This window comes from Rhamphochromis longiceps, linkage group LG22 (assembly GCF_057381845.1).
Source record: "Rhamphochromis longiceps isolate RC_006_pf linkage group LG22, R_longiceps_female_GT1.1, whole genome shotgun sequence".
NCBI classification, from domain to species: domain Eukaryota; kingdom Metazoa; phylum Chordata; class Actinopteri; order Cichliformes; family Cichlidae; genus Rhamphochromis; species Rhamphochromis longiceps.
Window position 1 is genome coordinate 1195165 of NC_140577.1, and position 24034 is coordinate 1219198.

At 44.3% G+C, this 24034-nt stretch overlaps 5 protein-coding genes across 6 annotated transcripts in view; 1 reads left to right on the forward strand and 4 right to left on the reverse strand.

Moving 5' to 3' along the window:
* The window catches only part of LOC146643028 (uncharacterized), a 3834-nt gene extending 3365 nt beyond the window's left edge, over positions 1-469 (reverse strand). The window contains exon 1 of the mRNA XM_085396374.1: positions 1-469. This exon is cut by the window's left edge and continues 575 nt beyond it. The gene's annotated coding sequence lies outside the window, so the exon portion shown is untranslated.
* The window catches only part of LOC146643027 (uncharacterized), a 9726-nt gene extending 8607 nt beyond the window's left edge, over positions 1-1119 (forward strand). For both annotated transcript variants that reach the window (XM_085396375.1, XM_085396376.1), the window contains exons 4-5: positions 425-489; positions 912-1119. In XM_085396375.1, the coding sequence (XP_085252501.1) occupies positions 425-489; positions 912-1058 (212 nt within the window). In that variant the 3' untranslated portion in view covers positions 1059-1119. The remainder of the gene's footprint in view (positions 1-424; positions 490-911) is intronic.
* LOC146643029 (uncharacterized) lies at positions 599-6573 on the reverse strand. Its single transcript, XM_085396377.1, has 8 exons — positions 6469-6573; positions 5317-5574; positions 3396-3665; positions 3174-3242; positions 2800-2844; positions 2606-2716; positions 1933-1992; positions 599-1862 (listed from the first exon to the last, which is right to left on the reverse strand). The coding sequence occupies exons 1-8, from the start codon at positions 6530-6532 to the stop codon at positions 1687-1689; spliced, it is 1053 nt and encodes a 350-aa protein (XP_085252503.1). The 5' UTR covers positions 6533-6573; the 3' UTR covers positions 599-1686.
* A 54-nt stretch (positions 6574-6627) lies between these two features.
* Positions 6628-15250, reverse strand: LOC146643030 (uncharacterized). Its single transcript, XM_085396887.1, has 15 exons — positions 15179-15250; positions 14685-14963; positions 13681-13929; positions 12999-13088; positions 12709-12813; positions 11498-11563; positions 10944-11021; positions 10787-10837; positions 10511-10579; positions 10368-10420; positions 9399-9486; positions 8950-9045; positions 7617-7700; positions 7090-7146; positions 6628-6848 (listed from the first exon to the last, which is right to left on the reverse strand). Exons 1-15 carry the CDS (start codon positions 15237-15239, stop codon positions 6628-6630), a joined length of 1647 nt encoding a protein of 548 aa, XP_085253013.1. The 5' UTR covers positions 15240-15250.
* A 2635-nt stretch (positions 15251-17885) lies between these two features.
* On the reverse strand, positions 17886-23763 carry LOC146643031 (hemicentin-2-like). The gene is made up of 6 exons (XM_085396888.1): positions 23693-23763; positions 21835-22113; positions 21202-21459; positions 19555-19647; positions 19368-19404; positions 17886-17927 (listed from the first exon to the last, which is right to left on the reverse strand). Exons 1-5 carry the CDS (start codon positions 23751-23753, stop codon positions 19379-19381), a joined length of 717 nt encoding a protein of 238 aa, XP_085253014.1. The 5' UTR covers positions 23754-23763; the 3' UTR covers positions 17886-17927; positions 19368-19378.
* Between the last annotated feature and the right edge of the window lie 271 nt (positions 23764-24034).

Below are 24034 nucleotides of genomic sequence, written 5' to 3' on the forward strand. Positions count from 1 at the left end.
CTGAAACTCATCACGAGTTGTTGTGTTGTCACAGTAATAAATAGTTGTCTCTGTCTGCGGTATCATGACAAAGTCATTGTTTGATGTGAGGGCAGCTATAGCGCCCCCTTGTGCTGAGTCTGATTTTGGCACAGTACACGACTGTGGGGGTCATGCTGGAGGATGAAGTCACGCATGGAAGTCTGTCACCTCTGCAGGTCACCTGTGGGTGTCAGCAGGGAGTCACATGGTTCGATTTGATGAACCGGAGCCAATCAAAGTACAGGAGCTGGTCATGTGTGACACGAGTGGAACAGGATAAAATCAATGAGTCAATGATGCTGCTGTCTGTGCTGAGCTCTGATGTGGGTGTACATCACGTTCTGATGTCACTCTGAGTCAGCTTCGTCTCCCTCACCTGTCCCATGTCTCGTTTCCTCTGCAGGTAAACCGTCTGTTTGCTCCTGCTGTAACCCACGGAGACGGGACGACGATCACCGGGTCACAGAGGTCAGTGGAAGGTCACGAACAGTCACACGAACAATCTTTAAAAATCATGTTTCCTCCTTTACGAGCAAATAATTAAAGTGAGTGAATCTCTCAGTGTGTGAGTTTCAAACAGGTTCTGTTTTATTACTGCTTCTAAAAACAAGCTCCACATGCAGCACAGCACTGTGCAAAAGTCTTGAACCAACCCTCGTTTCTTTATGTTTTGCCAGTAAAATCTGAAAAGGTGCTTTCACTGAAACATGAACATAAATATTTGGCAGCTTTTATCTTCAGCACAGCTGAACGCTGAGATTCAGAGGATTCACAGGCCTGTGCTGAGCACCACGCAGTGCAGGGAAGCCAGATGTAGAGACCTCACACATGAACCTGCAGCATGATGACCTGCAGTTTAATCAGATTTTTTACTCTTTGTGTCTCTGCAGGAAGAGTCTTTGCATTATTCCAGCCTGAAGCATCCAGACAAGCCCCGCCCCACCACCAGGAGAGGAACCGGATTGGCTGAAGAGAAGGTCCTGTACTCAACAGTGAACATGTGCAAGAACTCAAAGGCATCACATGACCACAGATAGAAGCACTTTAAATGAGCGTAAATGAATTTTTTAAATTAATAAAACTGTGAAAATATGTGATTAGATTTCAAAATCTAGATTTTAGTTTATTTGTTTGTGTAAACAGATAAGATTTATTTTTCAGTGAGCAGAAAAACTTAAAATGTTAAATATCCAGAAAGTTGCAATGAAAGCAAAATGTTTGTAAAACATTTCTGTTAATAAAGTAACAGCCATGAATGTAAATCTGCCACAGCAGATAATTACTAAACTAAAGAAAATCCTTTTTTACCCATGTGTGTGAATAGTTCCCTCGGGTCAGTTTCAAATCTTTATGTCTGTGTCTGAATATTGCTGCTGTAAATATGTTTGCTGTGCTGCTTCCATGAACAGGTTCCACACTTTGTCTGTTACTAATAAACTGATTCTGACACCACGATCTGTCCTGATGGCCGCCGGTCCAGATGTGACGCTCCACATGTGGACGCCTGTGAACGAGTCCTCGCTGTAACATGTAAAGACTCAGTGAAAGCAGCTGTGCTGCTGAAGCAGAGAGTGAAACATGAAACCAAACTGACTGACAGGATTTTAACAGCTTGTGTCACAGGTGAAACTAAGCTTCCCGTCACACGACCGTACACTCAGACTTTCAGAGTTTGTGCTCAGCTCTCGCTGCAGGTCTGCTGACGACAGAGGAGTAGATGACGCTGTGGTGGCTCTGCTCCGGCGGACTCCTGCTGGGTCTCTCTCTCCAGTTCTGTCGGCCCAGAGAGGCGTAGTGGATCGTCTCCCCACAGAGGGGCGGGGTCTCTAAGTCCTCACCCTCTGCAGACAGACACACCGTTTTAATCCCTCGTAGACTGACGTGAGGACATCGAACACCTGGTGAGGTTACCTGTCGGTGCGCTGGACGCCGTCCACGGCTGCAGCTCTGTGTCTTCACGTGTCGGTGCTGCTGCATGGAGAGATGAAGAGCGCAGCATCATCAGAAAACACGCTGACTCTAATACTGGATTCTGTTACCATAGCAACATCCATATTTTTGCATGTGCGGATTCATGTTTTAAACACAAAGTTTTGTTTATCTGAAGCTGCAAAAAAGAATCGGTCAGCTCTCTCGTCAATAAAATCCTTTTAAACATAAATGAATCAGCCAACACGCTTCAGACTGCCTGAAATATAAACATCACTGAATAATAAATAACAATTAAATACTGATAATGATGCATGAAAAAAGTTCAGTATGAAAAACTGAAGCAGTGAAGGTGAATAATCTGAAGATGTCAAATATAAATATTTTTAATCAAATATTCTACATAAATAAATGAATTCATTAAAAAACCTTTGATGATAAAAACTTTCTCATGTCCCCCAAAATCATAGTTTCTTCTTTTTTTAAATCACATTTCAAATCATTTACTCTTTCACTGAATTCACTCGCACTCTGTGTAATCCCAGTCTGTGCCAGAAGGTGGCGCAGCGTGTCATAGTCTCAGGCAGGGTTGCTTCTAGCAGCATCCGTCTGCACGCACCCTGACAAACCCAGGAACTTAAATCCAAACGTTCACCTGCAGCTCTGCGTTTCCTCCTCCTGCACTTCATGCTGGTCAGCAACACACAGACAGCAGCTAAGAAGATGATCATCAACCCCACGCTGACGACAGCAACCAGCAGCAGAACTGAGAGCGCACACAACATCTGGTTCATGAACACGCGACACATCTGGCAGAAAACTACAAACGCGATTCCTAACCGGACTGACCGTTCTCAGGTCTCATGTTGCTCTTCTTCTTTATTTCTCCCACTTCTAATAAACAGAGCGAGAGGACGCACACACCCACACTGGTCGCACACTCACAACGTTTAAATGTCAAAGGTCATGTGAAAGTTTGCATCCAATAAACAAAGACATCTCATTTGAGGATTACGATTGTGGTCAATTATATTTCACACAACTAAATAAAGACAACATTTGCAGGCACAGACAGATTTAAGGAAGTATGACGTAGATCCATTTGTAGCGCAGCACACGGGCAGGTTTGGTAAATCCATGTACGGTATGATTGCAGACAGCAGCGCTGTTTCACAGCTGTTACGTGTTTGAGTGTGGATGTATGATGATGTGTGTGGTGTTACCGGCTGTCACCACTGCAGGTGATGGAGGTGTGCTGGTGGACGGAGGCTGGCTGCTCGTCTCTGCGTGTGCTGGGAATGCAAACAGTTTCTATGTTTAAATCCTGGTTCACACAAACATGAATACAAAGCTCATGAAACAACCTGTAAATACACAAAACATGAACACGTGTAAACTACAGACAACGTGAAAGCAGCAGGTGAGTCCAGGCTGGACCGACCCACCTGCGAGGACCGTGACTCTGGCCTGCAGCAGCCCGTTGCAGACGTACTCTCCAGCGTCCTCTGGCTGCAGGTCCTGGATCTGCAGGGCGTCGTTGGTGAAGCTCAGCCGGCCGCCGCCCCTTTCTGGTTTCACCGTACCGTTTCTGTACTTGGTGAGGACAGCCTCCCGCCTCTCGCCCTCCCTCTGCTGGAACCACCTCTGTTTGGGTTTGGAGGAGCCGCTGCAGGGGAGCAGCAGCGTCCGGCCCGCGGACACCGTGTAGTCCCGACCTGAGGAGAAGACGCAGAGACATTCGCGCTGTCACTGCTGACCTTCTGTACTTGAGTGGCTGTGATATTGACAGGCGGCCGTAGGGACAGGGGGTTGGGCAGCGCATCTGTAGGTTGCCGGTTCGATCCCCGGGATCACAACCTGGTCGTTGTGTCCTTGGGCAAGACACTTTACCTACCGCCTACTGGTGTTGGCTTCTGTCAGTCTGCCAGGGCAGCTGTGGCTACAACCGTAGCTGCCTCCACCAGTGTGTGAATGAATAGTAAAGCGCTATATATATAAATGCAATCCATGATTATATTGTTCACGGCTTCTTGCTGGATCTGTGCTTCCTGTGTCGACTTTATTCTGCAGTGACGTTGTCGTGGTGCTTGTGCGTCGCTGTGGTGCCCTCTGCGTGAGGTGCAGGCTTTTGTTGGAGAGGACGCTGCTGTGGCGTCTGCTGGTTGCAGCCTCTGCAAACTAAAGCGGACTCGTCCCCCTCCCTGCAGCTGTGCTCATGCTGGAGGTGTTGAGCTCACAGACCTGAGGATGAGCAGCGCAGCTCCTCACACACGCCATGGCGTGTGAATGCTTCACCGCAGAGTTGCTAAAGCTCGTGGTCAGTCACCGATTGTAGCATGCAATCACACGCAAACAGACTCAGTGACCTATTAAAAGATGGTGTGATAATGACGAGCTGCTCTGCAGAGATAAGCCGGCTGTTTCTGCTCGCTCAGTTTCATATTTAGGCCACACATTTCCTGTTTTTATCGTTTCCACTTTAATATCCAGTCATCTTTCTGGAGGCGTGTGTGAGACAAATTTAAACAGTGGAAATGTTTCTTTTCACATCACTCCCACTCTGTGCCTCCGTGCCATCCACTTCTCTTTTACATAGAAAACTGATCATTTCGACACGTCCTTCTTCAAACCGCTGGCTTCCTTTGAGCCTCTGTGTGGTTTTAATGTGCCTGCATCAGTGTGAGGGCACTTCGTGCTGTCATCGATTCTTCAGCCTGAAGAGCTGGTGACTGTGTGAGTGCAGACGTTAGGTTTCATACTCAGTTCCTTACTTTGGAGAAGCTGCGTCAGCGATAAGCAGACATTTCTGCACTGCAGAGCTGATGAAGAAGTGAGCGCTCAGTTCACAGGAGTGTTTGCCACACATGCATCTGCCTGCTGTGTGCAGACGGAGCGATTTGTATTGTGTAACTTGTCTCTGTCATTGGCTCCCAGCCGGCTGCTACTCCAGCGGGAACAAGTACAAATACTTTGCTACTGTACTAGTAGAGTTTTCAGGTTCCTGTGTTTGACTCGAGTAGTTTCTTTTATACTTTTAACTTTTATTCGCTACATGTTGAAACAAATATTCGTACTTTCTGCTCCTTACATTTGAAAACAGGCTCGTTACGTTTGATTGGACGGTTTTGAGGTGATTTATTATTTTGTCGCTGCGAGGCTTCAAACATCAAACTGATTTGAACCTGATCAGGATCACATGAGAGGAAACTCAGTTCGATTATTAATGACCAGGAGATTACAGCGTGTGGCAGAGTCAGGGCGGCCAGGCTGTCGTAAAGCTTTTCCCTGTTCCTCGTCTTTCCCTGCATTTATTATTTGTTTCCCACCCCCAACCCACCCACCCTGGTGGCTCCACCCCCAGCATACCTGTCAGCACCTGCAGCTCAGCCACCAGCTGCTGGTTACAGCGGTATCTTCCATGATCCGACTCCTTCAGATGCTGGACGCAGAGGTCGCCATTAACCATGAGGCGGTAGCGCCGGCAGTCCTTGTTGGTCTTGTAGCCGCCCCGTCGGGTCACCAGGACCTCCTGATCCTGCCGAGTCCAGATCACGTCTGAGCTGCCAGAGCTGCCGCACGGCAGACAGACGTGGTGATTCTCAGGGACCGAAAACCAGATCGCTGCTGGGGCAGAGGACGGGGTCACACATCTGAAACTGTCGAACTCAAGCAGTACAAATGTGCTTTAAATACAGCCACAGGTCCTCTAACGTGGCTGAACCAATGCAGCACACAGGTGAGCTCACCTGGTTAAGCTGCATTAAGGCTTAACATGGTTTACTGTGAGGTTAATAAAAGACTTTCTCATAGAGGCCGTTTGCTTTGGTAACTTCTGCCTGAAAGACGTGAAGATGACGACGCCCACGACACTTTAAACGTCAAACGTAAAAACAGGGCAAAGGCTCAAATGTTGCTGTGGTCATCTTTTATATACAGTCTCGTGCAGGTTCTCCTTTAGTGATCCGTCTCCTATATTTAGATGATGTGATGAAGCTGTGTGACACTCACACCCTGCTGATGCTCTGGCTTCAGTGTGTTTCCTCTTTTATCTCATGGAAACGTCTGCGTCTAAATTTACAACGTTGCAAAATGTTTGCTGGACAGCGTTTTGTCGAGCAGGGCGGTGAACGATGTCGTGTGTCAGAGGAAATCTACACGCACTGACTGTAAACATGCATAAAGAACTGTGGATTTATGACGTTTTCATCTTTAACTTATTTTGCACCAATAAAGAAATAATCATCTTCCGATGGACTCTTTCATAACAGCATGTGAGTCATTTCAGTCCATCAAAATGTTTTTATGGGAATTTGACACAAAAAGATGTTTTTCTAGAACATGTTTGATTACATCAAGTTTGCAAAAATGGAAACAACAACTGTACAAAAGTAAACTGAGGCGTGCACCGTCCAACTTTAACCCAACAAAGGCAACCTATAAATAAGAACAACTGTATTATTGTTTCCTCGCGGTTCCCTGAAAGTGTGACGAGGACAGAAGAACGGGAGGTTTTCGTACCTGTGGAGTTTCCCGTGCAGCCGATCAGACCTGAGAGCAGGAACCAAACGTGACAGGAGAACATGTTCAGGAACAAACGTGGAGCTGCAGAGCTGCCGACGCGCCTCGAGCCTGTCTGTCTCTGCACCGCTCTTCCTCTCCTTCCTCGTCCTCAGTGACTCAGGGAGCGTCAGCGGCCTGGAAAATAAAGAGGCGTGCTCCCGCTGCAGGTCTGCTGTGTCGCATGGATCTGATGAGCAGCTGGAAGCTCTCGGATGAAGGACTAGCTGAGATTTTAACCTTTGTTCCTCTGAATGTTTGTGTGAAAGTCAAACAAAAGGTAAACATGATGACATCATGCTCGCAGCAGGAGGCGTGGAAGGTTTGATCCTGAGGATTTCCTGCAATTAGAGAAAAGTCACATGATGAAGGTTAGAAAACACCTGTGGCTCTGTGACGTTATCATCACCTGCAGAGTGGAATCACTTTAAAACATCACAGACTCGGACTAATGCAGGGAAACATCCCCTCAGCTCGCTGTCGGTGCAGCTTGATCACACAGTGAACACACGTGTTGGCTCGAGGCGCTGCAGCAGACACGTGAATATTTCATTATATCCTCAAATATCTCTGAGGCTTTACCAGGTGTGTTTCCCAGAGCCGGAGGATGATCGATGAGCGAGTCCTGATGAGATCCACCTTTAGGGAAAAACAGGCTTTTGTTCACTCAACAGTTTTGTCTTTTTTCCATGGAAACGTGAGAAAAATGCTGGAAAAGCCTGAATTTCATTGACTCAACTTTAGGCTCTGTGTGACACACATGGAGATAAATAACTTCACAGAGGTTCACACTGTAACGTTTTCTGGGTAATTTCCTTCCTTTAACGTAAGATGACAGAAAAAATGACACTGAGGTCACTTGTCCCCTGTGAGGACACCTGCCTCAAAACTCCCATCATCTTAAACTGGTTTCCTGAGCTCGCTGCACTCAGACCTGCAGCAGTTTAAAGTGTGTCTCATCACACAGAGACGTGAAGCTTCAGTCTTCAGCGTCTCTCAGCACAAACACTTTCACTGATCAACGATCAGCGATGAAGGATCAGCGATGAAGGATCAGCAGGGTTTCTGTGACAAACTGAACTGTTTTCTAATTCGTCTCCTTCGTTCACCTTTTCTTTTATTTCTACATCTCCACGTGATGAAGACGAGGGGGACGACAGCACCCAGAACCAGCTGCTGCTCAGAATGAGCCCCTGGAAGAAGACACAGTAACGCAGCTCAGATCAACGTGACGCACCTGAAAGCACCAAAGAACCAGGAGCTCTGCTCAGACTCAGCCACAGCTCAGCTTGTTTCTGATGTACCTGATACCTTTAGAGCCGGTCGGAGCAGCACGCTCTGTTTTGTGTAACTATTTTAAAATCCCGGTAGCTCTGCAACCACATAAGCTAGCAATATGATTCTTTTGCATATGAAACCGGAGGAGTTGTACTTACATCTGATGCCATCAGCTTGTCCTCGGTCACAGTTTCCTTCCACATATAGCTTTGCAAAAACTGCATCAAAGCACTTGCAGCAACAAAAACATGATATTCCAGAAACACGCTTTGCCGATCCGATCAGCTGTTTGTAACACTTCCTACGTCCGCCATGACCTGCCCGAAATCGGAAGTGACATCATTTTGCGGAAATGTAGTTTTTTACCATCGTGGCCTCATGAGCCTATACTGGTGTTTTTAAAAGTTATGTTTGACTTTGTGACTTTCTGTGTGGTTTCTGGGATGCTGAGGACTCATATTGCACTGCTGGAAATAGTTTATTTTGATGCAGATGCTACTTTTTTGCAAATTTGCACTATAATATGTATTTTCATTTTTCCTGCAGTATATAAAAATTGGTGTATTTCAAAAATAAAACTATGAAGACACTTAAAATAAATTTCCTGTGGTGGGAAACTATTTTGTGCAACGTTTTTGTATTTACAGTTTTGAGGGATAAGCCTCTTAAATTTCTCTCACTAGAAATATGTTAAAAAAACAAAAACGATTTTCAATTTTTTTTGCAATTTATGTAATTACTATGCACTTAATGCAGACATATTATTAAAATCTGGGCTATAATGGTTGTATTGATGTATAGCAACTTGAAATGGCTCCACAGCATGTAAAAATATAATATAAGCTCTGACGGACTTGGTTCTGTGGTCGGTCTTAAAGGGTTAAAGAATAAACATGCTTTCATTTACATCTGCTGGTTTCAAAAAAGGAGACAAAACAATGAAACTAGATTCATATTTTGGCAACTTTTTCAAATAAGATGTCGTTGTTAGAGACATTAAAGACTCAGCCAATCATGTTTGCTCTGTAAAGCGGCCACAGCACCTTTCTGCGACGTGTCAGTCGGGTCTTTGGTCACATCCAGATTAACCGCTGCTCCGCCAGCACAGGAGTACAGTCCAGAGTCGCTGAGCTGAACGTCTCTTAAAGTTACGAGTCTCCTTACCTGCAGCGACGTTAGAGCCCAGAGCAGCGGCTGCTAACAGGCAGCAGCACACGTCCAGCTTCATCCTGACTGCAGTCATCAGCTCACATGAGCACTCTGTGGGCTCACAGCATGTTTCTCATCAGCTCAGCGTGTTCGTCGCTCAGTGCTGATAAATGTCAGAAACACGTACACGTGACACGTGTCTGCTGCGCTCACTGTCTGCTTGGATGATTATAAACAGATGAAGTCCTGAGGTCACAATTCTGAATCTTACAGCTACAAACCTCCACGCTGTCACCTCCACGGCGTGGAGGATGTAACATGGAACACAGGCGAGGAACATTAACTAAACCTAAAGACTAAGAAACAAGTAAGGGAGCTGGAAGAGACGAGAGCAGCAGAAGCCCTGAATCAGAGTAACATAGCTTGTGTGTTTGTCCAGGTTCATTCATGTGTTATTAACAGACCGATGACGGTGACACAGGAAGGAAGCTGAGCAGCTGATGGGCCGTCTGTGCTTTCAACAGCTGAAGCTGTGAAGCTCAGCGGACACGTCTGCACACAAACACAAAGTCAACACAAATCTACTGTTTTCCAAGTTTACTTGATCTAAATGTGAATATTATCAGTGTTTTAAATGTGACTGCAGCAGACGTGTGACATGTTTCGTCATTAATACCAAAACGCTTTAAATCAAAGCTTTTATTCATGTGTTCATGAAGTGAATCAACTGCACTCAGAAACTTTCTCAGGCCAACAATAGTTATCTTACAAGCGTTTGTCTTTATAATCATGTCTGTAAAGGATTTTTATCACTTTGACCTTCAGATCAATCTACTGACTGGAGGAAAGGTCAGAGGTCAAACACACACACTACAGCACACTGTAAGAATCAAAGCTTTTAGCTTTTTGTCAATTTTCCACCGATGAATCATGAACCTCGAACACGTCGATGGACGGAGGACAGATTTCAGGCTCCACCCCCCACCGCAGCCACCCTGCGCTGGATGAGTGGGTGGGTGTGACCATGAGCTCTGCACCTCAGCACAGTTGGGTCAGAATTTATTTAAGCTTTTTAGCGTAAGTGTTTAAAGACAGACACACTAACAAAAGCCTCCTGGGTCGATTTCATCAGCTGCAGTTTCACAATAATTCAGAATAATCTCGACATATGCATGTTACATGTTACATGTTCCCATGAACATCTGTGCTGTGCAGACTGTTCCTGACAGCAGGACATTCAGGTGAAGCTACACCGGTCCGGCCTGGTTCTTGGTTTCTTCAGTAAGACATACGTGTTGTTGACAGGCTGTGAAGAACCTGTGGATCATAAACATCATCAGTCTGAGTGGGTTGTGTGTAACAAACACAGCTGTGCAGGTTTGGCGTGTTCACCATGAGTTTGTGTAAAATGAGGTGCTGATCGTTAAAATGACCTTTTTTTTATTTCCATCACTAAACGTGGCACCAATCACAGAATATGGAGAATCTGCAGGAGGAAAAGAAAAACATTTAAATTTATCACCAGAACCTCTCATTTAGATGGGACTGTAAATAGTGATGGCAGCTCAGGTGTTACCGGTCGTGTTTCCAGTCTGTGGCAGCTCAGCGATGGTGTCGTATGTGGCATCACTGTGGTCTGATCCTCCTGTTAAAATGTTTATCAAATAGTCTTCATCAGATCCAAGTAACAGTCCAGTTTTAAGCTGTTACACACAACAAATCAACATTTTCAGCTTTAGAAGACACCAGATCCAAAAGTTTGATCACACAAAATAATTTTGGGTTATCCAAAAATAACTCATGTGTGGCTCTTTTAGTACCCGTCCAAATCAGAAGCAAGAATTAAAGTTACCTTTATTATTTCCAGCATGAAAAGTGGAAGCAGTCAAGGAATGTGGAAAATCTGTAAATGAAATATTTTGATTAGATGCAGCATGAAGGTGGAAGGAGATGAAGTGTCAGCAGAAGGTTTGCTTAAATCATGTGACTGTGAAGGCTCAGTGCAGCACAGGTGTTACTGGTGTCGTTTCCAGTCTGTGGCAGCTCAGCGATGGTGTCGTATGTGGCATCACTGTGGTTTGATCCTCCTGTCAACAACAAGTCTCAGTAAGAGTTTGGCAGACATCACTCTCCTGCTTTACTGTTGATGAGGTTCAGAATTTGAAAGTTATCCAAATGGACCGATTCGTATACAGCACTTTGGGGATCAAACCACCGACCTCCCAATCAGCAGAGGACCTGCTCTGCCGCCTGAGCTACAGCCAACCCAAACATCCAAACTTCAATCGGCTTAATTACAGAATGAACTAGAAGACGACGATAGAGTAAAAATAATAATATGAAACACAGCTACAAGATTTCAGTGCAGTTTTCAGTTTAAAATATTATCTACATAACATCTAATGATGGAAACAACAGGAGGGGAAATAATTTAAGTGGCTGCTCCATCAGGCAGTGTGCAGGTCGTAGGCGAGCTCCTGAGAACAAACACTGGATTCATTCAGACTATCAAACTACAAGCAGCTCCGATGATGAGCCTCAGTCACAGCTGCTTCACTCTCACCATTTATAAGATGAAGTTCTGCTCCAGCTGGTATCTCATCATAGACGTGGAGCTGTTTGTCAGTCCCTGCAGACAGATCAGAGTCAGCTCCTGCTTTAAAGTTTAAAACACGCTGCCTGTGATGACGTCCAGCTGTGATAATGAAAGTGAAGCTAAACTGGACTGTGGCTGCTTAGGAAGCTTTTGCTGTTAAACTGAGTTTAGGAAATACTGACCGCTGACCTTTCACCTCACATACTTACAGTGACCAACCTGCTCTCACCTCGAAGGTGTCTGTTTGCACCAGAATAAAGTCCACAGGATGTAAAATCAACAGTGAGGCAGAATAAAATCATTTTAGGTTTGGAGTTAACAGTAATATTATATAAGTGCTGTGTACTCATTTAAAATGAAAGATTAAAGATTCATTTGTAGAAAAGAAACTGTAACCTTTGAACTTGTGTTAGCTTTATTGTTAGCTAAGCTGCTAACAGCATACGCTAATTTATTTTATTTTATTACTTTATTCACATCTTCACTCACCGAATGGAATCTGTGCACAGAGGTGAACACGCAGTAGTAAAACACAGCTAACTGAACTGCATTAGCTCAGGTGGCTAATGTGTTAGCATGATGTGTTAGCATGATGTGTTAGCATGACGTGTTATTATGATGTGTTAGCATGATGTGTTAGCATGACGTGTTATTATGATGTGTTAGCATGATGTGTTAGCATGACGTGTATTATGATGTGTTAGCATGATGTGTTAGCATGACGTGCATTATGATGTGTTAGCATGATGTGTTAGCATGACGTGTTAATATGATGTGTTAGCATGATGTGTTAGCATGACGTGTTATTATGATGTGTTAGCATGATGTGTTAGCATGACGTGTATTATGATGTGTTAGCATGATGTGTTAGCATGACGTGTTAGCGTGATGTGTTAGCATGACGTGTTAGCATGACGTGTTAATATGATGTGTTAGCATGATGTGTTAGCATGACGTGTTAGCGTGATGTGTTAGCGTGATGTGTTAGCATGACATTTGAGCTGACAGACAGACCGCAGCTCACAGCCACCATCGTACTAACAGATGTTTCAAAAGAACCGAGTGAAGGAAGCTAAACTGGACCACAGCAGATATGTGAGAATGATGCGACTAACATGTCTAAACCAATGAATAAGTCATGTAAACCACAGATTCTGGTCATGTTTCTCTTTACTCACCTCGTCTGCTGGACCTGCATCTCCACATGAAGCAGGCAGTGATGAGGATGAGGATGGAGAGAAGAAGAAGACCAGTTCCTATCAGGAAACTCTGCACTGGAAAAGCTGGACAAGGTCAGAGTGATGAACACGGATCATGCATCACATACATGGACTCTCTGTAATATTTAATATATAAACACATCAGACCTCACTCTAAAGGTCATTTATGCTACAGGCCAGAAGAGATGAACATGTTTACATTTAAATCTGTTCAACTGCACTCGTTAGATTCTTTGATGCAATCATACCTGATGGAGCATCGGGGGGTGATGCAGTTGTTACTGATGCTGTATGAGTTGTAGCAGTAGGTGGTGTTTTTGTTTTTGTTGTCTTATTATCTTAAGTACAGAAAAAAGAAAATGTAGATACATAAAAAATAACAGCTTAAAAATCAACGATTGAACTTTAAATATACGAGTTGGTTAAAAACAAACTCCACATACAAACAAAGTAAAAAACTGAACTGAAGAATTTCACATAACATCTTGTGATTTGTGAACAATGATTGGATGCTGTCTGACTGATGCTGATTAATGTCACGCGGTGAAGCTGACATGTTTTAACTTTGTGTTTTTAAGCATTTGTGCATGAGTTGCTGTGTTTCATCGTTTTTAATCTTTAATAATGTACAGTGTTTTATTCGTACAGTTTCATTGCATGCTTTTATTGTATATATTGTTGACGTGTTCCCGGAAGTCTTAGCTGGCATGCCAGTTAAGACTGTGACCAATCAGGGTTCGCCCTTGGCCACCGTAGGCCAATAAGAGGACCTGGCGGGGCAGATGAAGGGGGCTAGAGGTAGAGCATGAGAGACTGCAGCAGCGACATGGCGGGATAGCCGGTGGTCGGCGACTGTTGTGGAGAGCGGCAGAAAACAGAGGAAACTCTACAAAAACATTTCTGTGTTACTTTTGGGTTCATGTGTCTCACCTCTGTCAGATCTCTGTCCTTTGGTCACATTCAGATAAGCAGCTGGTTCTCCATCACAGTAGTACAGTCCAGAGTCAGCAGGCTCAGCTTCTCTTATACGTAATGTTGTGTCCTCCGTGGAAACAGAAATCCTTCCTTCATTTATTTCTCCAGAGTCTCGTCTCCACGTGGGAACAGCTGATCCTCCAACATCATGAGAACAGTTCAGAGTGATGCTGCTCCTCTCTGCAACACTCACTATTGTTGTTCCTGTGAAGAATTCATGACATTTATCATTAAAGTGATTCTTTCCAACGTGCTGATTGGTTTAAAGGTGGACGTCAACAGGAAAGAGGAGGACAGGGAGCACAGAGAGGGCTGCAGCCGACAGCGTTCATTGTTTTCACTGTTTCACTTCATCCATTTCTATTTATCTGTTTCCATCAAACTGGAGCTCAGGCAGCAACAACAGCACAGACAGACACGAGTCCACACAGTATATCTGCGCACTGCCCCCTGGTGGCAGCACACAGCTACTACAGGCTGTGTGAAGCTGGCCCGAGCCGCCACTTCAAACAGGAAGTCTGCGCTCTGATGATACCGGTTATCTCTGCTGGCGTTTTAGGTTTTTGATGTCAAAGCAAAGACAGAATGACATCGTCAACATAAAGTCGGTCACTGCACAAAAACCCAAAAATGCTTCAGTGTGATCATATCAGCTGAAGTTCATAAACACTGGTTTGAGTTTACAGAGAGCAGAGATAAGACTTTTATTATTATGTAGCTGCTCACTGGTTACTGCAGCATGTGAGGTTACACATGAAGAACATTACAGTTATTACTTTATAGAAACTCATCGACAGTAACAGGAAGCACATGTGACAAAACAAAGCTGCAACTAAAGTTAAAAACACGTCTGAAATGCAGCTTTTCATTCTCACTGAATTCGTTTGAGTCAGTTATTGTTTTTTTATGGAAGACGCGTGATTTTTAAACAGGTCAACTGTTAAAATGTTTGATGTTACCTGATGGGATCACTGTCAGCTCCACAGCTGCTTCATGGTCACAGAAGTATCTGCCAGAGTCTGAGGGAGCAGCTCTGAGGACGATCAGAACCCCGTCAGCCTGTGAACTGTATCGTCTCTGTGGATCATTGATGTGTTTTTTGTCTCCGTCTCCATCAGCTGTAAGTATGTCAGCTCTGCTTCCTCCACTCTCTCTGCTCCACCTCACTCCACCCTCCACAGAGTGAGGACAGGGCAGAGTGACCTGCGTCCCCTCCTTAACTCCTTCATGGGTCAAACCTGCAAAAACAAACAGTTTTCAGAATCACATAAACCTTCAGATGCTGTGGACACACAGTAACATCACACGTTTATCCTCATGTAAATAACTGGAGACTTTCTCAATGTTTTGATTTTTTAAATCAAGTTTCATAAAATTAAACTTTGATAGAAATCAGGAAGAATAACGACGCTCTACATCATCCGAGTCTCAGAAGAAGCTCAAAGAGTCTCACCTGCAGCGACATTAGAGCCCAGAGTGCAGGCCAACAGGCAGCAGAAGATGTTCACCTTCATCCTCACACAGTGCGAAGTGTCTGAACAGTTCCTGTGTGATCTGAGAACAGGAACTCGGCCTCTGTGAACACGCCTGTTCTTCTTCCTGCTGCTCACTTCTTGTGGTTAATGAATACAGATGCTCCTTTTATAGTTTGGAATGTGATGTAATTTACATTCTGACAGTTTTGTGTTATCAACTGATGCAGATATAAGACGATGTCGTCGTAGGCGGAGAAGGTTCCAGGGTGGGGGGTGGTGGGGGCGTCTGATCTCCTGTCTTACTGTAGAAACCAGATCAGTTACATCAGTGAGTTTTCACCACGCAGCGAATAATCAAATAATAATCAAATAACAACTTTGGATTGTTTTAAATCATGTAGCCAGTGAGGCAGGGATCACTGACACTAATCTGATGGCTGAAGGAGGGCTGTGTGTACATACAAAGGTCAGCTGCGTTTACATACTTAATAATATGACCCGCCCATGCACTAAATGACTGTCTGTGAGGGACAGCCAATAAGAAGAGAGTTGTCTTAAAGGAGAAAGAGAGTGAAGTGTGGGGTGAAAGACGGTCAGAGGATGAGCAGCAGAGACTGAGTGGATGATCAGAGTGATGATGTCAGAGCGTGACAGTGTGGGGAAGCAGAAGTGATGAGATGAAGAAAAACCTCAGGAACATGAGGGAGCACAGATCTTATCCACAAGAAGCTTAATGTGGCATTTTTGTAAACCCGGAGTCATCAACGCTCTCGTAGTCGAGCCCAACAATGAAAATGATTTTATGCTGTAAAGCTGCTTTTGAGTCTCACGTCTGAGTCCTGCGTTCGGGTCCGACCCCGACAGCCGAGCCTGACCCTGAGTTTAACACTCTCAAAGTGTAAACGTGAGAGAGCAGAGTGATGAGCTGCTGCAGGAGGAAATTCAACACAACGATTTCACAACAGCTGTCTGTGAACTTTAGAAGAGTCAGACGGATGACACACAAGCAGAGAGCTGCAACCCTGTGGGTTTATCCAGGACTGCAGCAAGAAAACAACCACAGCACAGACGTCACAGAGGTCACAGACGTCACAGAGGTCACAGACGTCACAGAGGTCACAGAGGTCACTGAGGTCACTGAGGTCACAGAGGTCACTGAGGTCACAGAGGTCCTGGTGCTGGAAACCAAACAGGTTTGTGTTTTTAAAGCTGTGTGTGTCAGAAATCAAACTGTGAGGCTGAAGGACTCAGACCAGTCACTGTTTCACATATTGATGAGTGTGGCTGCATTTCCTCCTGTGTCCCACTGCACTTCCTGCTTTATTTTGAAGGGTCGTCTCCTGCTCAACGTGATGCTGCTTTGTCAGCTGCTGCCTGTGTCTCGTGATTCTGCACCACAGACCTCATCATTCGGAGCAGCAGCAGCGGTGACACTGGCCTCTGAGGGATGATAGGGATGACACACAGTCTGCATGAGGAGGCTGGTGGGGTCGAAATCTTCTGCTGCTTTGGTCAGACTCATAGTTTGGGTTAAAATCCACCCAACCTCTCTAACTTTGTCTCCAAACAGCTTAACCTGAGGCGACTCTCTCATGTACTCTTTTAATCCAGCACGTCAGACTCCCTAAAAATCTGAGCATCGGCCTCCTGTCGCTCTGTCAGTGCCACTGTCTCCCCATCATCACAGCTGGTCTCTCCTGCAGTTGCTTTGGATGGTTGGCCTGGGTATTCAAACTCACGTCTTCTTAGCATAGCTTCAACAACAGCTGTCGTTCTTCATCAGTTTATCCCTCCTCGCTCTAGCTCACATTAAATAATCGGGTTAAACAGCCCTCTCTCTCAGACACCTCCATACCTGCACAGGTTTGTCACGTGGACGGCTGCCTCCTCCTCTTCATGGCTGCCCTCACTTCCTCCTTACTCCTCTGAACTTCCTGGTCCATAATCCTTCCTCGTCTCTCAGATACAATCTCTTTTCTCAGTGTCACATGAAGGTGACTGTCAGCCTTTGTCTTTGCTGTAGCTACCACCTAGCTATCAACCTCCTCTTCTTCAAAGTCATCCTACCATTAAATGCTGCAGGTATACACCCTCCCCTGACACCACCTTACAGTCTCCTAGCTTTCACTTTCCCCTTCCTGTGTTAGATGTAGCCCACCTGTGTGCACCTTCATCACAATCACAGTTTCATTTCTCTCTCCAAGCCCACCCAGCACCTCCGTCACCTCTGTTCCCTGCACCTGGATGTCAGAGCTCTGCTCCAATCACCACTCGCTATGATCCTGTCTGACCCCCTCCTGACCTCCACAACACTGTTCACCTGCTCCACCTTCGAGGCTTCCCCTACTCCATTTCTATCTGCACCATGGAAGAACAGCTAGCATCCATCTCCAGCGTCAGCCTTGCTTCCCGTCCACACATCTACCTTCCTCCATGATATCAGCAGCTTTATCAGTCTGGTCAACTATCATTGGTATCATAATGTCATGTACACTGAAGTGGACTCACAGTCAGGGGAATCACAGTCAGCCTTTATTTACAGTGACTTCACTAAAAACATGCGTCATACAAATGTGGAAATAGAAGCTGTGCTCCAGGGAGCAGCAGACATGCAGCATCAACGCTCAGGCAGGACCATCCCAGTCAGGACCATCCCAGTCAGGATCATCCCAGTCAGGATCATCCCAGTCAGGATCATCCCAGGCAGGAGGGAAATCCTGGGAAGCTCTGCACAGAGGGAGGAGAAACAACATTAGAGTAAAGAGACGAGCACACACTCATCAGAGCCAACGACGTCTTCCCCGGATCGTCACGCTGACAGCAGCTGCTACCTGGAGGAGCGCTGCTGACGAGCTCACAGGTGCTGCTTCAGCGTTTTAATTTTACACAACAATAAAACACCAAAAGAAAAAAATGAAGATTTTCCATAGAATAAATATCTTTAGCGTTTCACTCTGTCAGCACAGGCAGAATACACTGGGCTTTGAAATGGTGCAAAAGGATATAAAATGAGGTCATTTTCTATATTTATGACAGAGCAGAAGCAGCAAAGGGTGTGTGGTGTAGGTGGGTCATCACTGAGTCCCACTGATGACTGACATGATACCAACCTGGCTTCAAGCATCTAAAATATAAAACATGTTTAGATTGATCTTCTTTATAATTCCAGATATCCTGCTTCGTGTATCTGATGTCTTCAGTTTGTGTCCACAATGTACAGAGTAGCAAAAACACAGAAACATGAAAGGATGAGTGTGTCCAAACTTTCCTTGTTTCTCTTCCTTCTCGGCTCCACATGAAGCTCTCTTTACTTTGCAGTCGATTAGAGGAGTTTATAAAAACACAAACATAAATACTGAGACGTTGTTGCATCTGGTACATTTTCAAAGATATTCACAGATTTAAACTGTCAGTGATTCATAAGCAAAAGTGAGACGAGTGTGTAAGGATCATATAAATGACTTCACAGTTCAGTGGTTTTCTCTTGGTTGCAGCACTCAGACTCATCAATAACTGCTCGTGTTGTTTGTCCTGAATTTGATTTGCTCAAAAACTGAAACAGCTGTTAAACAAGAGAGATTATTAACAAGGAGAAAGAGAGCAAGTTTCTCCTTTTTTGGCTTCCTGTTAAATCCAGAATTCAAAATCCTGCTCCTCACATACAAGGTCTTAAATAATCAGGCCCCATCTTATCTTAATGACCTTGTAGTACCATATCACCCTATCAGAGCACTTGGCTCTCGCTCTGCAGGCCTACTTGTTGTTCCTAGAGTATTTAAAAGTAGAATGGGAGGCAGAGCCTTCAGTTTTCAGGCCCCTCTTCTGTGGAACCAGCTTCCAGTTTGGATTCAGGAGACAGACACTATCTCTACTTTCAAGATTAGGCTTCAAACTTTCCTTTTTGCTAAAGCATATAGTTAGGGCTGGACCAGGTGACCCTGAATCCTCCCTTAGTTATGCTGCAATAGACGTAGGCTGCCGGGGATTCCCATGATGCACTGGGTGTTTCTTCTTCACTCTCTATGTGTTAAAGAATATATTAAAAAAATAAAATCCATTTTTTCCTTGTGATCTTATGTTTTGTTCAATTTAATCTTTTACTATTTATAAACCCTCCAGTGTCTGTTTTCATGAACAGCAGCATCAAACCAATAACTCCACATTTACCTGCAGGGCTGTCAGCATGTTGATGCAGGCGCTGCTCCTGAGAAAGAACACAGAATTAATTATTACGATTAACTATCAGCAGGAATAATTTAACCAGTTTATTTCTTCCTGGAATCTGTTACTCAGACTGTGAGTGTAACAGAAGCAGAGATGAAAGTTTAGATGAGCTCAGCTGCTTCACTCTCACCATTTATAAGATGAAGTTCTGCTCCAGCTGGTGTCTCATCACAGACGTGGAGCTGTTTGTCAGGCCCTGCAGACAGATCAGAGTCAGCTCCTCCTTAAAGACAGTGAAACATGCTGCCTGTTGTGATGTCATGCTGGAAACAAGATTCAGAGCTGTTAGCTGAACCGTGCTAGCCCAGGTGGCTAATGTGTTAGCAGTTAGCAGACAGAGTGAAGGCAGGAAAGTAAACCAGACTTCAGCTGAACATGAAATAAAGATGTGAGACTGATCAGGACAAAGCGTCTAAACAAATACATAAGTCAGCTAAACCACAGCACCTCCTTTTACTTTACTCACCTCGTCTTTTGGACTTTTGTCTCCAAATAAAGTAAATGATGACGAGAACAAGGCTGCAGACGAAGACCACAAGGGCTCGGATCCCCAAGTCAAACAGGTGATGGTTGGCTGGAAAAGCAAAAGAATAATTATCTGATACAATTATTAAACAAACATGATCGACTCTACATACTATTTATTAAAATCATAAACCCTGCTCCAAAAACTTAATTAACACTTCAGAGTGTAGCATCAGGCCAGATGTTGATGCACAGGTAAGCAGCAGGTGTACTTAGAGGAGCAACAATGAGACGACCTCCAACACAGGAACAGTTTTACAGCTGAAAGTCTCAGACATCGTTTCCTCCTCATCTTTTCTGTCTGTGTTTTCACCAGTTTGACATCCAGCTAAGGTCAGTGTCTCTACTGGTAGCACTGGGTGATACTGGACCCTCCACAGGTTGCACAGGTAGTCCAGCTTCTCCAGCTGTGGCACATTGAATACGTGCCACAGCTGGAAGCTTTGCTGTGTCTCGAGGCGTCTTTGAATTCAGCCTCTGTAGGTCTATAATGTTCATGTCCAACCAACGATGTGGCATCCTTCCATTGCTAACACGTCCTCGCTCATATTATAGATATGCAGCAATAGTTTTTCCCATTGAGATCAGACACGTTTTCAAAGTCTTCCTTTTTTTCAACAGTGTTTTTTTAATGTAATTCAGAACAGCTGAGCTTGTCTTACAGAGCATCATGCCTCAAACACACACGTCATTTATACTGTAAACAGCAGAGCTGATGTAAGTTTGACTGAGAATTACACATTTAAACCTGTGAAGCTGACTGATGTCTTTGTTGGAGTCATACCTGACGGGGCAGATGTCACTGCTGGCTGATGAGTAACTGTTGTAGTTGTTGTTGCTGCGCTTGTTTTATTATCTTGAGAATACAACAGAGAATTTAATTTCATACACTGAAAATGAGAAAGACTGACAGAATTACACATGTGTATTTTAGCCAAATATGTACCATAAATAAATAAAATGCATGTTTTCAAAAAAATACAATTTCTATAAATAAGAAACAAAAACATTTGATAATATCTTGAGATTTGGAAACGATGACTGGGTACTGGATTTGTTAAAAGTGCCGTGTTATACAGGAGCAAACGCAGTGACGTCATTGACAGCACTGATCAAACTCGAGGGTCTAAACTAAACTCATCCTGCTCTCTGCTCTTCCTCCTCTTTGAGCTGTAAACTGTGATGTGCTGGTGGCTGCAGACCCCGCAGGTTTAGCTCTTTGAACGTGGAGTTTAATGTGTTTTGGGTTCGTGTGTCTCACCTCTGTCAGATCTCTGTCCTTTGGTCACATTCAGATAAGCAGCTGGTTCTCCATCACAGTAGTACAGTCCAGAGTCAGCAGGCTCAGCTTCTCTTATACGTAATGTTGTGTCCTCCGTGGAAACAGAAATCCTTCCTTCATTTATTTCTCCAGAGTCTCGTCTCCACGTGGGAACAGCTGATCCTCCAACATCATGAGAACAGTTCAGAGTGATGCTGCTCCTCTCTGCAACACTCACTATTGTTGTTCCTGTGAAGAATTCATGACATTTATCATTAAAGTGATTCTTTCCAACGTGCAGACTGTTAAACAGGAAGCTGTGCACTAAAGTTACAGCAACAAGAAGCGGTTAAGAAAATGGATGATGATGATGAAGGATGCTCTCTGCTGCAGTCGTTCATAGTCTGATATCGTCTGACTGAATCCAGCTGCACTCGATCAGAGACTGATGAAGGATTTATGCTCCTGGTGTCAAAGCTCTGTGGTTATGCAGAGAGGTGCATGATGGGAGTTCATGCTTCACAGACACATTCGATTTAACCTGACAAAGTGTTTAAAATATGTTTGCATGTCACCAGTAACAGAGATGGATTTTAAACAGAAAATAGAAAAACATGATGTTACCTGATGGGATCACTGTCAGCTCCACAGCTGCTTCATGGTCACAGAAGTATCTGCCAGAGTCTGAGGGAGCAGCTCTGAGGATCATCAGAGACCCGTCAGCCTGTGAACTGTATCGTTTCTGTGGATCATTGATGTGTTTTGTAGTTTTGTCTCCATCAGCTGTAAGTATGTCAGCTCTGCTTCCTCCACTCTCTCTGCTCCACCTCACTCCACCCTCCACAGAGTGAGGACAGGGCAGAGTGACCAGCGTCCCCTCCTTAACTCCTTCATGGGTCAAACCTGCAAAAACAAACAGTTTTCAGAATCACATAAACCTTCAGATGCTGTGGACACATGTTAACTTATCTGTGTGTGATGGGCTGTAAAAATGTCACAAAGCTGAAAACGATTATTTGCGCTTAGTTACACAGATGAAGTGTAATCAATCACATTGAAGACTTTTCACAGCATATTAGTTTATTTTACTCAAGCTTGATAATTAGAATAATGCTTTGCTCACTTAAAATAAATGAAATAATAACTTTCTACTAAAGTTGTTTATGTTGTTTTCCACCTTTTCCTTAACCAGACCCTGCAGGGTTAACCTGAGTGTCCCAGTTTGTTTAACCAGGAGGATCCCAGGCCTGATTATTGTTGATGTATTACAAATATTCTGGTTTTATTGTTATTTACTTCATTCTGAGTAAATAAATATCCATGTAATATAGTTCAAAGTTAGCGTCATGTTCATACATGTTAAAAATGCCTGTAAATCAAATGAGCTCAGTGACAATTACTGTTTGTTTGAATCAATTTATTAATAACATAAAACCTTTAAACTGATGCAACACATAACAATGTCACAAATATATTCAACTAAATAAATTTCTTCATTTTGGAACTAATCTTTCTAGAGGTGAACACAGTCTGTCCATCCTCTCCCTGCTCTCCTCTCCTCAGCCTCTCTTAGCTGCCTCGTGTCCTCTCTGATCAGGTCTAGCAGCTCATCATCTCTTTCCCTCCCTGTCGTAGGTGGCTGACACGCTTCGCCATCGCCGTCGTTTAACTCACCCACTGCTGTGCTTGGCCCTGGAGTGTCCTCAGGCAGAGAGGACACTAGGACAGAGGCCTAATGGAAGGCATCTGTCCTGTCAGGGGTGATCAAGGAAACACACGGGAGGACAGCAGGAACCAATCAGACACAGCGAGACAGGGCAAGCAAAAGTGAACACAATGCACATGAGACAAGGACTATCAAAATAAAACAGGAAGTAGCTCTGTGTGGTTTTTGTTCAGGGGAAACACGGAAACAGAACGGATGGAGCAGAAAAAGGAGAAACACAGAGAGGAAATGGATGAAGGTGAGGAAGAGAGAGAGGCAAACAACCATGGAGACAAGACTGACTTCCACAGGAAACACAGAGGGAAGTGAACGACCTGATCAGCAAACTCAAAAGCACCAGAGGACTAAACTAGGAAGCACAAATCTCATAAATCTCTCTAAGAAAACAGCAACGATTCAGAAGTGCACAAACACAAAACACTGGGCCAACGAGCCACAACCACCACCTGCTGATCGCCAATCAGGAAACACTAATTTCCTGATTGGAGGTTGAACTGTCGTATGAAGCACTCAGTCTTTTCTAACGTTTTATAGTCCGAACAAAATGGCTTCGTCCATCTGTAAAATAACTGAGGGATCATTTTATGACAGATTTACAGTCAGTGAGATAAAAATTGTGACGCGTCGCACACTTTGAGCTGCGGTCACACCTTTATCCAAGCACACAGTCTCACACTGAACTTCACAGCTTTTATTATCTGAGTCTCATATGTAAACTATAAATATGTAAATGTGAATAGAGTGAAAGAGTCTCACCTGCAGCGACATTAGAGCCCAGAGTGCAGGCCAACAGGCAGCAGAAGATGTTCACCTTCATCCTCACACAGTGCGAAGTGTCTGAACAGTTCCTGTGTGATCTGAGAACAGGAACTGAACACGTCTGTTCTTCCTCCTGCTGCTCGTAACCACACAGCCTGCCTTACAAACACAAACTTGTTTGTGGGTAACAGGTAACAGATGCTCTTTTTATAGTCTGTGAACATGTTTCAATGTTAACATTTAAATGGGGACATTTTTATGTTGTCGCTGACTGGAAACAGATACTCTGTCTTACTTACTCTGCAGACAGATCAACAAGCGTAAGGACTGACGACTCAC

What these genes read in the sequence shown, in the direction of transcription:
- LOC146643029 (XM_085396377.1), bottom strand. Translation starts at nt 6,532, where the DNA reads ATGTTCTCCTGTCACGTTTGGTTCCTGCTCTCAGGTCTGATCGGCTGC. An exon ending in CTGCACGGGAAACTCCACAG is followed by an intron (nt 5,575 to 6,468) that starts GTACGAAAACCT and finishes CCTCTGCCCCAG; the next exon opens with CAGCGATCTGGTTTTCGGTC. An exon ending in CAGAGTCACGGTCCTCGCAG is followed by an intron (nt 3,243 to 3,395) that starts GTGGGTCGGTCC and finishes TTGCATTCCCAG; the next exon opens with CACACGCAGAGACGAGCAGC.
- LOC146643030 (XM_085396887.1), bottom strand. Translation starts at nt 15,239, where the DNA reads ATGAAGGTGAACATCTTCTGCTGCCTGTTGGCCTGCACTCTGGGCTCT. An exon ending in AGAACTTCATCTTATAAATG is followed by an intron (nt 11,022 to 11,497) that starts GTGAGAGTGAAG and finishes TGTTGTTGACAG; the next exon opens with GAGGATCAAACCACAGTGAT. An exon ending in AAACGACACCAGTAACACCT is followed by an intron (nt 10,838 to 10,943) that starts GTGCTGCACTGA and finishes TTTCATTTACAG; the next exon opens with ATTTTCCACATTCCTTGACT.
- LOC146643031 (XM_085396888.1), bottom strand. Translation starts at nt 23,753, where the DNA reads ATGAAGGTGAACATCTTCTGCTGCCTGTTGGCCTGCACTCTGGGCTCT. An exon ending in GGGCTCTAATGTCGCTGCAG is followed by an intron (nt 22,114 to 23,692) that starts GTGAGACTCTTT and finishes TTGTTTTTGCAG; the next exon opens with GTTTGACCCATGAAGGAGTT. An exon ending in AGAACTTCATCTTATAAATG is followed by an intron (nt 19,405 to 19,554) that starts GTGAGAGTGAAG and finishes GTTCTTTCTCAG; the next exon opens with GAGCAGCGCCTGCATCAACA.